This window comes from Tetranychus urticae, chromosome 1 (genome assembly GCF_039701765.1).
Source record: "Tetranychus urticae isolate SD_2017Ah chromosome 1, NJAU_TeUrti_SD_1.0, whole genome shotgun sequence".
NCBI lineage: Eukaryota > Metazoa > Arthropoda > Arachnida > Trombidiformes > Tetranychidae > Tetranychus > Tetranychus urticae.
In genome coordinates this window covers 19,261,332-19,275,233 of record NC_142958.1, presented here as the reverse complement: position 1 = coordinate 19,275,233, position 13,902 = coordinate 19,261,332, and the positions used below count along the sequence as shown (strand labels likewise).

General features: G+C 32.0%; 2 protein-coding genes across 2 annotated transcripts; one reads left to right on the top strand and one right to left on the bottom strand.

Moving 5' to 3' along the window:
- Window positions 1–1,169: 1,169 nt before the first annotated feature.
- Window positions 1,170–4,548, bottom strand: PIP4K (phosphatidylinositol 5-phosphate 4-kinase). The gene is made up of 3 exons (XM_015925678.3): window positions 4,030–4,548; window positions 2,942–3,756; window positions 1,170–2,703 (listed from the first exon to the last, which is right to left on the bottom strand). Exons 1-3 carry the CDS (start codon window positions 4,317–4,319, stop codon window positions 2,519–2,521), a joined length of 1,290 nt encoding a protein of 429 aa, XP_015781164.1. The 5' UTR covers window positions 4,320–4,548; the 3' UTR covers window positions 1,170–2,518.
- A 1,834-nt stretch (window positions 4,549–6,382) lies between these two features.
- Window positions 6,383–9,764, top strand: LOC107371986 (MFS-type transporter SLC18B1). The gene is made up of 12 exons (XM_089265994.1): window positions 6,383–6,689; window positions 7,136–7,231; window positions 7,502–7,575; window positions 7,637–7,784; window positions 7,863–7,931; window positions 8,037–8,127; window positions 8,349–8,491; window positions 8,657–8,850; window positions 8,939–9,034; window positions 9,117–9,191; window positions 9,307–9,400; window positions 9,466–9,764. The coding sequence occupies exons 1-12, from the start codon at window positions 6,495–6,497 to the stop codon at window positions 9,619–9,621; spliced, it is 1,431 nt and encodes a 476-aa protein (XP_089122120.1). The 5' UTR covers window positions 6,383–6,494; the 3' UTR covers window positions 9,622–9,764.
- The last annotated feature ends 4,138 nt before the right edge of the window (window positions 9,765–13,902 follow it).

Below are 13,902 nucleotides of genomic sequence, written 5' to 3'. Positions count from 1 at the left end.
AATTCTCGGACATCAATCAATCAATCAGTTTTCATAATTTCACCAATTCGCATTGATCATCTAACAAACTCAGTAGTTACACTAAAATCGTGAAATGTGTGACTGTAAAGTAGACAAAACAGTTATCAAACTGTCCTGTTTTTGATTTATCGATGAATAAGTATACACCCATATTGTTAGACAACAGTTTAGCGAACCGTGATAATTGAACTCGTGGCAGATTAGACTCGTGATTAAAATGGTTACTAAACATTGACAAATCCATTTAAACGAGAAATGGGTGAGAAAAATAAGCCTAATAGCCTGTGAAAGAACTGTGATTAACCTGTTACTAACTGAATTGGTATTAATCTTGGGATTACATGTGCCTTCCTAGGAATCCTTTGATTTTTGTGCTTTTAAAGTTTAGACTAGATCACGCCTTCTAAGAAGCAGCTCAATATGAAATTAAGCCAATTCTCAAGAATAAAATTAATTGTAATCTAATTGCTCAGCCCATAATTTCGCTATTTTCAGTCCTTTCTCACCAGAATAATTTGATCCAAAAAATATCCTTTTTTCTGATTACTCAGCTATGAGTGTATAATGGGCAACATAGATGATAATTTTTGTTTACCATTGATTTGGTTCCAATTAAATGACATCTGATTCCTGTGAATGAAACACGATGACAATTGATTGCAAATGATGATAATTGACTTCATTTATTCACAAGGATTTACCATATTTGTAAATATTATCAATACATTTGTTTTTAAATTCATGGTTTTCATTACATCATGGAATGCAGCCAATTTAGCAGGAATATGAGAAAAAGCAGCTGATCGATATTCACATAGGAATCATTTATTGATTTATCAAATTGTCCTCCTGATTTCCCCCATTAATGATCTCATTGATTTTATATTTGTGCAACGTTTTAATTTAAAAGGTAAATTACTGTAACACAAAGATATTACTCTCAATCACATCAGTCGTTTACAGAAAATTATAAACGTGAATTGACAAATGTTGGCAAATAAATCATTTTATTGAGATTTGATATAATTGATCGTTTATTGGGTCTTTTTTCATTCCTTTGTTATTGAGTTTATGTTGACGAAACAAAAAGTGAAACAATCTGATTGCTTGAAAGATATTGAAATTCAATATTTTCCACAGGGAAACAGTTTTTAAAATCAAAATGGTTGTTTATTTTTGTTTTTCATCACAAAGCATACAATAGCAAAAAAACATTTATTAAATTACCAGTGATTTGACAAAAAAAAACCTGAAATTGCAAACAAACATTTTACATGTAAATTGTTACTTGAACAATATATGGTGTCCATTGAATGATTATTATAATCAAATATGTAGGTAGCTTGGCTGCTTTCAAAACTTTCATCCAACAATTACAGATTATTTAGATTATATAAAGGTTACAGATTGTTATCCAAGAAAAAGGATAAAAGATTATTTAGTTTAATGACTAGCTTATTATTAATCTGCAATGATTTTCTTGATTTTTTCGAGTTTACTTTGAATCAAGATGATTATTGTTGATTGTTGATGTTCAAATTGATTTGTTGCATTGCTTGTTACCCCATCAATTGATTTGAACGTTTTAGTAATTTGCAGCTAGGAAGTCGATTATTCAGCTTAATACAAATGAGATTCATTTTTATCAGCTTACAATTTTGTTTCTTTTGATACAATCTAATATTAATACGTTGAATTGGATTAACGAGGTTGGAAAGAAAGTTACTAGAATCAGTTTATTATTTTTTTAAAGATGAAATATAATAATAATATAATTATATAATTATTATTATACTATCAAACTACTGATCAGGGATAAAATTTATCAGAAGTATTTGGAAACAGAAAGAGAGAGAGAAAAAAAAAGTCGAATTGAATTTAATGACTTTGCCATTCATGACTACGCATGGTGAATGTTTGGGTTGCTGTGATCTTCTCGCTTCTCCTCATTTTCATTCAATCTAAAGTTCCTTAATTTCTATCTTTCTCTGAGAAAAAAGACGAAAGAATTATTCAGATGAAGCAATAAAAAAAGGAAGGTGAAAGTCAAATAAACAAAATTCTGTCTATCAAAAAAGAAAGATATGGAGTGAAAGAGACATTCATATGTGATTAGCAATATGTAATATAAGCTATCAAGGCTGAGATTTACCATTGTCTAGCTTTCCTATTGTGTGTATATGTTTGTTATGTATTCTCTCTGAATAGAAAATTGTGGTCACAGAGGAAACAATCAATAGATACAGGGAGTGAAAGAATGCATAATAAACAGAAAAATGAAGGGTAGAGAGAGAGAGAGAGAAGAGAAAAAGATCAGGAAAATAAAGAGTGGAAAGAAACATGAAAGAAGGTGAGAAGAGAAAACAGTACAATTGGAAAAATGACTCAAAATTTGGCGAAATGATAAGACTAAGGCAAAGAAAAAGGCAGAAGGGCAAGAAGAGCAGGAAAGGTATGAAATGAGAAATAAGAATGATTAGAGTTGAGGATGATTAGTCTATACAATGGATTTACAAATAAAATCACAAAGACGTTTTCCATATTGATCAGGATGAACGGTTGAAATTTCTGCGGAGGTCCCATGTTTGACACTCTTTGCAGCTTGTGCAGTCCTTTTCCTCAAACCATATTGAGTCAGAATATCAACAAGACCCATGAAATATATTTCCTTTTTACCACTTTCTGTTAAAGTAATAGAAAAAAATGTATGAGTATTTTCCTATAATCTCACGAAAAAGCATAAATACAAATGTTTTTTTATAAATAAATGATATATTCAACACAATGTGTGAAGAGTAAATGTCAGGGTAATAATGGTTGATTTTTTGTTAGCTCTTATTTACTCTTCTTTTATATTATTGTTGAAAAGAAAAGGGGGAAAGAATGCATTATTTATTCAGCATTCAATCAGAAAACTAACCTGGATTACTTTCAATAGCATAAATATCTCGTTTAGGATCGATTGGACCTTTGTTGGAAAGTTCATTTTCACTTGCATTGGAGCTTTTGTGTTGAAGTCTGGGTGAATCTGGGGGTGTTGGTACCATAGGTAAATCTCCTGTACCAGAAGCAGAGGGAGAACCAGGTATGGGTGGGAGAGAACCTTGATTACCTCCACTTGATTCACCGTCATCTTCTTCACTACATGCATTTCCAGATGCTGCATATTCGACCAGTTCTTGCTCATATTTGTCACAATCGTGGATACCAAGACACAAAGAGTAGTCCATCAAATTCATACCAGAAAGAAATTTTGTATCAGCTTCTAACATTGTAAGGAAATTTTGTTTCGCTTGAGATGGTAATTGCAAAGTGATAGCATCTTTAACGAAGTCATTATCTTTCAATGTTGGCAATGGCTTTTCCCTTTCCTTTTCACTTGCTTCCCGATCAACAGTTGAGCCTTTTAAGTCGTACTTTTTGTGTATAGGTATTGGCGCTGAGAGTATGTTTCTAATCACAACAACATACGTTTCCGTTGCTTCAACTGTTATCCTGTACATCCCTAGATATTGGGGCAATAAAGTTTTGCCATGTCTTTCAACAACATATGGATGGTATGATTTGAGAAATGAGTGCATTTGCTCAACTTCCTCCGAAGTAAGGGTTTTAAGAAGAAGAAAGTTATCATATGATCCATAGAATCGAGCCCCAGAACGACCAGAAGATTCACCAAACGCTTCAGGTTGACATTTAGTAAGACTTCTAAGATATTCCGTGTCACTTATACAGAACCTAAGGAGATGAATAATAGAGCAAGAGAAAAGCGTTATCAAGAGAGAATAGTTGGACTACTATATTATTGTTGAAAATTATTTTTCTTCCCGCATCTCTTATCCTTTCAAGACTCATAACAAAAAGTTAATCAAGCAAAGGAGTAGATATCACAGTTAAGTGTTGATAAAAATTGAACAATAAAAAACTAGAAAGATTTGTCTGGCACCACAATCAGATAAGAATATGTTTTAACACTGGCTTTTTAAAATACTTGAAGAAGATAGAACAAACCTTTCTCTTAGATTTCTGAATACTAAGGGACAATATTCTTTGAATTTAAAATGAGACGGCATATTCTCTTTATTGAAAAGATGATTATCAACTCGTATTTTGGTGTATGCCTTGAAGTCATCGGGCATCAACATGACAGGTATATTAACATGTGTTAACTCATTGATAGTATGGTTAATTCCCCACATAAAAACGGAGAGAAGAGGTTCAGAGGCTCTGAACACTTTGGCTTTCTGATGTTTAACTTTAAGATGTTTCTTTTTCAATTTGGAGCTTCCCTTGTAAGACATGGTAAAAGATGATAGATGAGGGCTTATTTTCAACAAGAAAAGGAAGAACAAAACAAGATGATGATCAATGTACTTCTAGTAAGTGTAATTTATAATGATTTTTTAAAACCAACGGTTACTGACAATAACCACTAAATAAGGTTAACAAAGAGAGCAAAAAATCACAATAGAAAACACGAATAAGTGACAATCGATCAGATGAGAATTGATCAATTTAATGGTAAAACCTTTCCTAAAACCTATGAGAAAAGGAATAGATAAATAAACCCAAAAAAATAATGAAATTAAACAGTGAAAAGTAAACGCCATCTTACGAAACAAAAGAACACTATCAAAGTGGAAGCAATTTGATCGCCAAAATCCATCAATTATTATTAATTGCGATGATTAACGATGATTAAAGAAATGACTTGATGACAAAAAAATCTACTTGATAATTGGGCGATCACCAGATGATGATCACAATTTATTCAAACTGGGGGGTTACTTTTTTCACTGGAATTAAACCAATCGCTCGTAATGATCTCATTTAATCTCAACTATAATATCAACAATCAAAATTAAATTAAAATCATTCCATGATAAAGTCTATTGAAACAGCAATCAGAAATGAAACCGGAAAGTTTTTACCAAATCAGATTGAAATAATTCCCAGAGTGAAACAATTTCGAGAAACAACAAGAAAATAGAAAAAGAATGGAAAATTGAAATGAAGTTGATAGGAAAAATTAGTCGATAAGTTAATGAACTTTGACGATTGGAATATTTTAAGGTTCAAATTTGATTAAACATTTCTGATCGTTTTATTTCAATTTTTAATCAACTTTACAATTTACAATTTGTATTGGGTTTTACATTTAACGTTTGATCTGATAGATGGCTCTGTGTCTAGGAAAAAAACATATGGATATATTTTGCTTTGAAAATATCTTGCCTTTTCTAGCTCAATGGGTAAAGGTGTGATCATATGATTTAGAGGTTCTGAGTTCAAATAACTTGTCAAAAGATTACAATTGTTTAGTTGATATCCTGCAATTTGAGTGAAATTAACTTCCTATGATGTCTATATTTAGATAAGCATATGTCTGATAATCAATGAGGACAAACGGATTCTGAGGAAGTTGATACTTTTGGTGAATAAAAGGGAAAAGCTTTTCATTGTTTATTTATTTCTCGACACCTTTTGTGATTATTAGCCTAAAAAATTGCAAGATCTGGTCTTGGAAAGTAAAGGTAGCCAGAAATGGATGAGTTTTCAGCTCAAATTGAAAGATAATGTTTCAACTCTGAATCTGGTCCATGAGTCTTCCAATTATCTAAAGCTTTCTGCACAATCTGTAGCAAAATGTTGATTTAAAAGTCCAACACAGAAAAGTAAGTTAACTTTGTCTTTGAATCATCAAAACCATTTTCATATAACATTTCCTCGCAGCATGGGATCGATCTATGAAATGTAAAATAATTAACATGAAATTAGTCTGATGATTACTCGAAATCTTCAAATTTAATAATTTCCCCTGTAAATGATTACTAAAACCGTAAATGTTTCTAAAAATAGTAAATTTACATCTTGAATTGGTGTCGTAAATTCAAACCAATTAGTGTTTATTACTCGATTGTTGATTTTGGTTCTAGACTCAAGAACCATTTTCTGGATGCCTGGTAAACAGTTGAACAATGAGCAAACCCAAAATGGGTTTTAGTGAATCTTGAACAGTGGCTTCAAGATTGGTGGACATCAAGTCGTACAGAATCAAAAGAGTAAACTTTAGTCTTTTATGGCGTTTTTTTACCATTTTACTTTTTTACATTTTATAATTCAGCATAATTGAAATGTTTATTTCATTTGAATGGAATTTTTCCATCCATCAATCATTATCGATCAAATATTCAAGATCTTACATAGATTTTTACAACAATAGCAAGAAATGTCAACTTTGATAAACCTTTGGCGATATTGCTTAGCAACTAAAGTATAAATCAAGATAAATGCCCAAAGATGTGACTCTTGATAAAATTAAGGATAAATACGAATCCAGTTTATAGCATTATAATATAATTAATTGAGCTAAAAGAAGATATTAATCGAGAAAGTTATTTTTGTTGAAAGTGTAATTTTTGGCTCCTTATGTTTGATCAACTAACCTCAACATTTACTGACCATCTTCAACCATCATGTCCATCCAACAAGTCAATCCAGTTAAGGATTTTAACGATAATCAATCTGAGGAAAACTTTGAGAATAAATCAGTTGATGAATCGAGTCATAAGTTAAGCAAACGAGACTACGCTTTGATGGGAACTTATGCGTACATCAACATAATTACTGGTTCTGTTTACTCGTGTTTGGCTCCATTTTTCCCAAAAGAGGTAAACTTATTACATTAATACAAGCAAAATGTTTATTAAACAATCAAGACAGCTTTCACTGCTTCTCATGTTTAAAAATGAGAAACGAGATGACACTGAGTTCGTTTCCCAAAGTGAAGTTACTCTTTGATTTGCTTTGCCAATGAGTAAAAAGTTGAAAATGGTTGTCAATCATTTATCTTATCTAACTTCTTGCAAACTGCCGCTTCAATGTTTCTTTTAGTCAACTCTCGAAACTGTCTCTTTGAAACTGACGACTTCAAAATGTCTAGTTGTTACCTTTTGGTTGTTTAACTGTATCTTTATTTGCAAACAAATTGAAGGGTACAAGAAGAGCTACTTTAAGATGTGATTATGTGTTTAAATATGTGTATCTATGTATCAACACTTAAGTAATAAGTAGTCTTAATCTTTATTATGCATTCAACCTTTTCTTGTATCTCAAGGCTGAGCTGAAAGGATTATCCCCGACAACTTATGGATTTCTGTTTTCTGTCCAGGAGATTATCGCATTCATATTATGTCCTGTGATTGGAGTTTTTGTAAGTATTATTTAATTTTTCTTTCTTCAACTCCAAACGAATTGTTGATGGTTTGATGAGGTTTTATTCAATTTTTAATGATTGCCATCTATTGTGCTATCCTTTTGTTTGGTTGAACTCGTGCTTATGCACTATCTTTAAACTAACCATTCGCAAGAATTCATAATTTGATTCAGAAATAAATCTATAGAATTTTGTTCTGATTGCCAATTAAAATGACCATTTTCATGATAAATTTTATGTTTGCTATTTTTATGATATTTTATTTAGCTTCCAAAAATTGGACTAAGACTGACTTTACTATCAGGATCAATTATTGCTTCTTCTGGAGTCATTATTTTTGGGTAATAACTTGCTTAAACATTTCAGTCATTGTGATTGATTTAACCTGTCTTTCTTTTTTAGAGCATTAGCATGGGTGCCTGCAGGAAATCCATTTGCGATATCTTGTGGAATTGTTAGAGCATTGGGATCGGTAGGAATGGCTGCTCTGATTGCTGGAATGTATGCCACGATACCAATTTTCTTCCCGAACCATGTAACTCAAGTCTTTGTAAGTTTTCCAATTCAGCGTCACATCTAGCACAATGAACCTGACTAATTAAGCAAATTTTAATTTTCCACTTTCCAGGGTTTACTTGAAATGAGTATTGGTATTGGCATGATTGTTGGACCTCTGTTAGGAGGAGTTCTTTATGAGGTTAGTATTTAACTACATGGTATGGTAATACCTTGAGTTCCCTTAGTTCGACTTAAATACGTTGTAGCTATAACGATTTACATTTTATAATATGTGTTTTATTAGGTTGGAGGCTTTGGATTACCATTCTATGTCTGTGGTGGCCTAATGTTCATCTCTTTCCCACTCATATTTGTACTCTGTCCAGAATCAAAAGGTATTTTAAAATATACAATTATATCATGAAGAAATTATTATTACTTGCTGAGATATTGTTCCGCTTTGACACGAATAGTGACTCTGTAATTTCATAGGCATACAGGTATCTCTTTGGTCACAAAACCGTGACTTTAAGAGTATCACTATACGTGTAAATGCGACAATTACTCAATGTTATTATTGAAGACAAATCAATCTCAATTTAAATTTCTCCTTCAGAAAATGTAAATAGAGAGGATCATAAAGTTGGAATTATTGATATATTATCAAATTTCAGAATTTTCATCAGCATTTTCGTTACATTGGTTACGTGCACGGTTATTGGATTTCTGGATGTCGGTCTTGAGCCTCATTTGAGAGAGGTAAATAAAGAAGACGATTCATTACTATTTATCATTTATCATTGTTGATTTTACCCAAAGCCCTTTGAAAATACAAAATTAACACATTTTGAATGGACTTAATTACACAGTCAATTCGAATAATGATTATTGCTAAAATTTTCTAATTTATTGATTTCTTTCTAGTTTGCTCAACTCAGATCATCAACTGTTGGAGTTATATTCTTGGTTGCTGGTTTATTTTATGGATTAACAACTTACCTCGTTGGCCTTATAGTACCAAAAATAAAAGACGTTACTTTCCTAAACATTTTCGGCTTGATTTTATCTGGACTAGCCTTTGTCTTTATCGGACCGATGTATCCTGTACCAATAAATCCGTAAGTTTTTTAACAAATGCTCTCAAGAAATATAATTTCGGACTTTGAATACAGTCGACAATTACTTCATGTCCTCTCTTTTATTCAGGTCGATTGCGTTGGTTATAGTTTGTCAAGTTCTCTTTGGTATCGGTTCTTCAGTTAGTTTGGTGTCCAACTTTTCACAATCTATGAGAGAGAAAGAGTAAGTCTCATTTGCTAATCAAACTATTTGCTTAAATTAGACGAAATTGTTATTCTCATTGTTTCTCGTTCCTTTTATCTAGTTTATCAGATATGAAAGACGATTCCGGAGCTGCATCAATAATTAGCAGTTTATTCATCTCAATCTTCTCATTAGGGTGAGTAGCGCTTTTTGCTAATTTATTGTACTTTGAAATGGATTTTTATATTCCACTTCATGTAAAATTTTTCTACATTTTTTCACATTCACTGTTTAACTTTCAAAACATTTAGAAGCGCGATAGGTCCAATAGTTGGAGGCCAATTAGTAGCGAGATATAAATTTGGTGAAGCCTGTACCTTTATGGTAGGACTTATATCTGCAACTGTAAGTTTTTATTCAAATTGAAATTTTAAGATCGCAAATTAACTAATATCTTTACTTACCAACAGTTGCTTTTGGTTGTCCTGACAATAATTTTTCACAAGAGACCGTATACAATCGCAGAATCGACACCACCAAGAGTAGTTGTCCAACGACTTGCGTCAACTCAACATCGTAATATCATTAAAATTAAGGAAGTGGAATTCAAAAAAACCGCAATGTGACCAAGTTTAAAATTAATAAACATCTAACTATCAAGACTTGAAGCCAGTCAATTCTGGTTTCTCTACGACCTCAAGTATACATGTATCAAACAGTATTAGATTCTAGATGTAGAAGAATAGATTAAAATGTTATTTCCAATGAATTGTATTGCGCTGTCACGAGCTCTTTATTTGAAATTCAGCCAATGAGAAAGAATCAAAAACTAACTTGGTATCTCAAAGTAGCTAACTTCAGTAAGCTACGCAATGTTCTCCTCAAAACGCTTTAACAGAGAAAATATATCGTATCAAGTCGCCATAAATTCAATTGTTAGCTTTATTCAGTCTTGCCTGTTAATTTCTCTAGTTATCCCTACTCATAGTACACACTTCGAGTGTATTGAAAATCTACTCTACAAGCGTTCAGGATATTTTTTTCCGTCAAAATCGGATTCAGAAAAATAAAGATGTGATTTAAAAAAATTATGCATTAATCTTGTATTTTTCTCTTCTGCTTGAATGGAACTTGGAATGGCATGTAATGAAAAATGGACATTGAAATTTGACACAGATCGGAAACAGGTTTTTCGGGACCGACTTTTTGCACTGCTTATTGAATCTCTCTCAAAAATCTTGAAAAGATACTCTTTTAATGCAATATGGTATAAGTAGGATGTCTACTTTTCTTACGCTTTATAAATATAACATTACAAAACAATGGTAAGCCCAGTCAATAAATTTCTTTCAAGTTTAATGGCAAAACTGTACGATTGAGTTACACCTTTTTTGAACGCAGAAATCATTGTTTCACTTGCATTGATCAAATTTACGCAATAATGTCTTAGTATTGACGCAGGATTCTGAGTATTTCATGCAAAAAATCGTATATTTCGCGTACAATGAACATAGGCAAAAAATGGATAAATCTCAATGAGCGTTGGTTACTCATTTGGAATACGCGTGTCAACACACAGAAACGTCTTTGTTCTAGTGTCAATGGAAATATAAGAAGCGTTTATTTTTAAATTCGTATCATTTTTAAGTTCAACGTTAAAATATTATTGATTTTTTTGATTTAATTTTTCCAAATTTAGTTATATATAAACTTATTGTAATGGAAGTATCTAATGGTAAGTTCAGAATCTAATTTAATGTCCTTGAATAACATTTTGTTCCTTTTTCTTAGATAACATTGACTTGTTTCATGTGAAAATTGTTCAATTGGAGTCAATCAGTTGGATCAATTCTATCTACTTAAGTGTTTCGCTTTAACTTGTAATGATTTGTAGCGAAAAAAGCCTATGTAAACATTGTAATCTTGCCATTTGTATTGACGATTGTATTCAATGAAAAAACAAACCTAAATGTCATTATCATTCGGAATGTGGTGAAATGCCTGGATGGACATGTGTTTGCATCAAAGGTAAACTTTGTAATAAACATTTCCAAAGGATTCATGGAAACGGACCTGCTAGGATGCAATGTAACCCAATCAATATCATTGATGTAGATGAATCACCACTTTGTGATGACTTTTATGTTAACTTGCTTTAAAATGTTTATTACACATTGCTTACTGTAAACCCATCTGGTGCAACCAAAGGGTTGCCCTTGATATAAAAAGCTTGGGATGAAAAAAAAGATTAGACTCCCTAGAAGAGTTTCAGTTGGTGGAGATGCCGAGTAGATTAAGTTCCTCACAATGATTCTAACTTTTAATTCTTTTGAACAAGATTAAGCGAAATTCTTGTCTTAAAGTCAATTTTTTGCAAATGTGAATGATAAAATTTTAATTGTTAATTCAATTAAATCAGTAAAATGGTGTTGACCTTCTCATCAAATACATAACAATTTTATCAAGTAAAGTGAACATTTTTTTCATTTCTTCGAAGAAAAACTGTGCTATCTTAACTGATCAACATTTGATTCAACGGTAGCATCATCTATTTGCTACAAAATTATCAACATAAACTCAAAAGGCATCTCCACCAATTGAAACTCTTCATGTGAGTCTAATCTTTATTTCTCATCCCAAGCTTTTTATATCAAGCGCAACCCATTGGTTTCATCAGATGGGTTTACAGTAAGCAATGTTAGTTAGCAAAGCAAGTTAACATAAACATCTTATAAGCAATTAGCAATCTATTTTTGGTTACATCTACTATCTATCATTGAACAAAGATTTATAATTGCAAAGCTTTAATACAACAGTGAGAAGCAAATTTGACGAAGCTATGGAGTTTGAAAGCACTTCCAATGTTGATCTACTGGGGAAGATTGATGCCATTGAAAATTTCAACAAACAATTGATCAAGGAAATGAAACTACAATTGGATGGTTACCAATGGACGATAGACCGCTGCTTCAATGAAATTAGAGCTCAATCGAAGGATTGAGATGACAAAAAATGAAAAAATGGAATCAAAAGTGAAAAGCTATGTTTATCTCATTGATATTGATTATCATGAAAAATTTGTTATGTTTACATTGATTATTCGTCACTTTGCATGATTTCTGCCAAATTTTGATATTTATTTTAGTTAAAATTAAATTTGTATTCAATTAAATATTTATTGTTCAAATTGGTAAGTCTTAAGAAGTCCTCGTCGGCTCACTTCTCTTCTCATTAGCTACAGCTAGTTTCGGCTTAAGCCGAATGACTAATTAAAAAAACTGAATATTTAAGAGTTAATGAGTGTAATGCCTGCGTGATACATCCATTGAAGAGGCAAAAGGTATTGATAGCTCTGATGAGGACTCAAAGGCTGAACGCTTGGAACGAATCAAAGCAAAGATAGATATTGGTCTACTCGGAGTTTAGAGAGCAGCTTAGAACTCCCTCAATCTTTCGTTGCTGATGTTTTGCGTTGAAAACTGCTGTGAGTGAGCTGAATGCAAGTGGGCAGATAAACGCTATACAACGATTACCGGCACGTTGAAACGTATTTCCATGCTGATGAATCATATATTTGATGTACCAAATTTAATCGAATTCCATTAAGAATGAAAGAGTTACACAAATCTCAATTTCCCTGATCAACCTAATAATTCGCTTTTTTATGAGAAAATTTGTGTACCTGTGAATCCAATGATAAGTGTTTTTTTTCATTGTTCCGTCCGAAAATCATATTTTTGCCACTAATAATAAAACTAGTTTTTACTAGAGAAATCAGTCTTATTTTGGAGACCATCGACACAAAAAAAAATAAAAGTGAGAATGTTTTTAACTATATTTGAGATTCCTAGATGTATAGACTTTTAACCCCTTTTGTTTTGCGTGCTCATATTTCACAGTTTGAATCGTATTACTGAATCTATTTGTTTATTACTAATACTAGAATTTTGTTCGATTTTTTAAACCTTTACATTCATTTAATTATTGTTTAAAGATGTTTTGAACATAGTTACGAATTTTTTATCATTATGCAAGTTATGCGAAATTTTCATTTCAATTTTTTTGTAAATAAAAATTTCTTTCAGCGAAACCTGCTACATTCAATGATCCTGCTGATTCCAATGTCGATGCTTTCAAATCGGTAGATTGGTAAAAAAGCTCTGTATTACGTAAACGATAGATTATATCTGTTAGGTTTTGCTTACCAGAGATCAAACTGTCTGAAGATACTGCTTTTATGATTGAGTTCCTTATTGTCGTTGTTGAGTTTAGAATATCTCTCGAATGTTTTTTTCTCAAGATAAGAAACTATTCTCTTCATTGTTTTCACACTTAAATCGTTTACCAACGGCTGTCGAGGCTTTTTCACTAGTACGCTTCCAGTTGGGTTGAGCTTATAAAACTCTGACAGCCATCTTCAGGGGTCTTCATGACAGCCTGAACAAAGGCTTTGTCGGCCATTTTATGTTACATTAGGGAGAAATTCTCGTTCGAAAGTCGGCCTTTGCCAGTTCCAACAAACTGTTTACCTACCTACTTGAGGTAGGGCAAGGTAGTTACAATCAAAACGTTCGGGCCAGTTTTTCTTTCACTAGTAAAGTTACGTGAAAAGATATTGAAGATTGTCTAACGGACTCCTCTGTGTCCGTATCAAAATCAGTATCTTTTGCAGTTTCTTCAGGGTTTTATCCGTCATATAAATAGTAATATTTGATTATTTCACAAGAAACACTGAAATTTTTACAAGCAAGTCCAACAAGACATTGGAGAATCCGACATCTTCATTGAATGAGTTTTAGGTGCAGTTTCTCTCCAATGAACTTTAAGTTTAAAATTTCCGAAACATTTGCTGGATCGATCATGGTTATCAGTATCATTTTTTTGCAAAAAACTACAATAAAATAAAG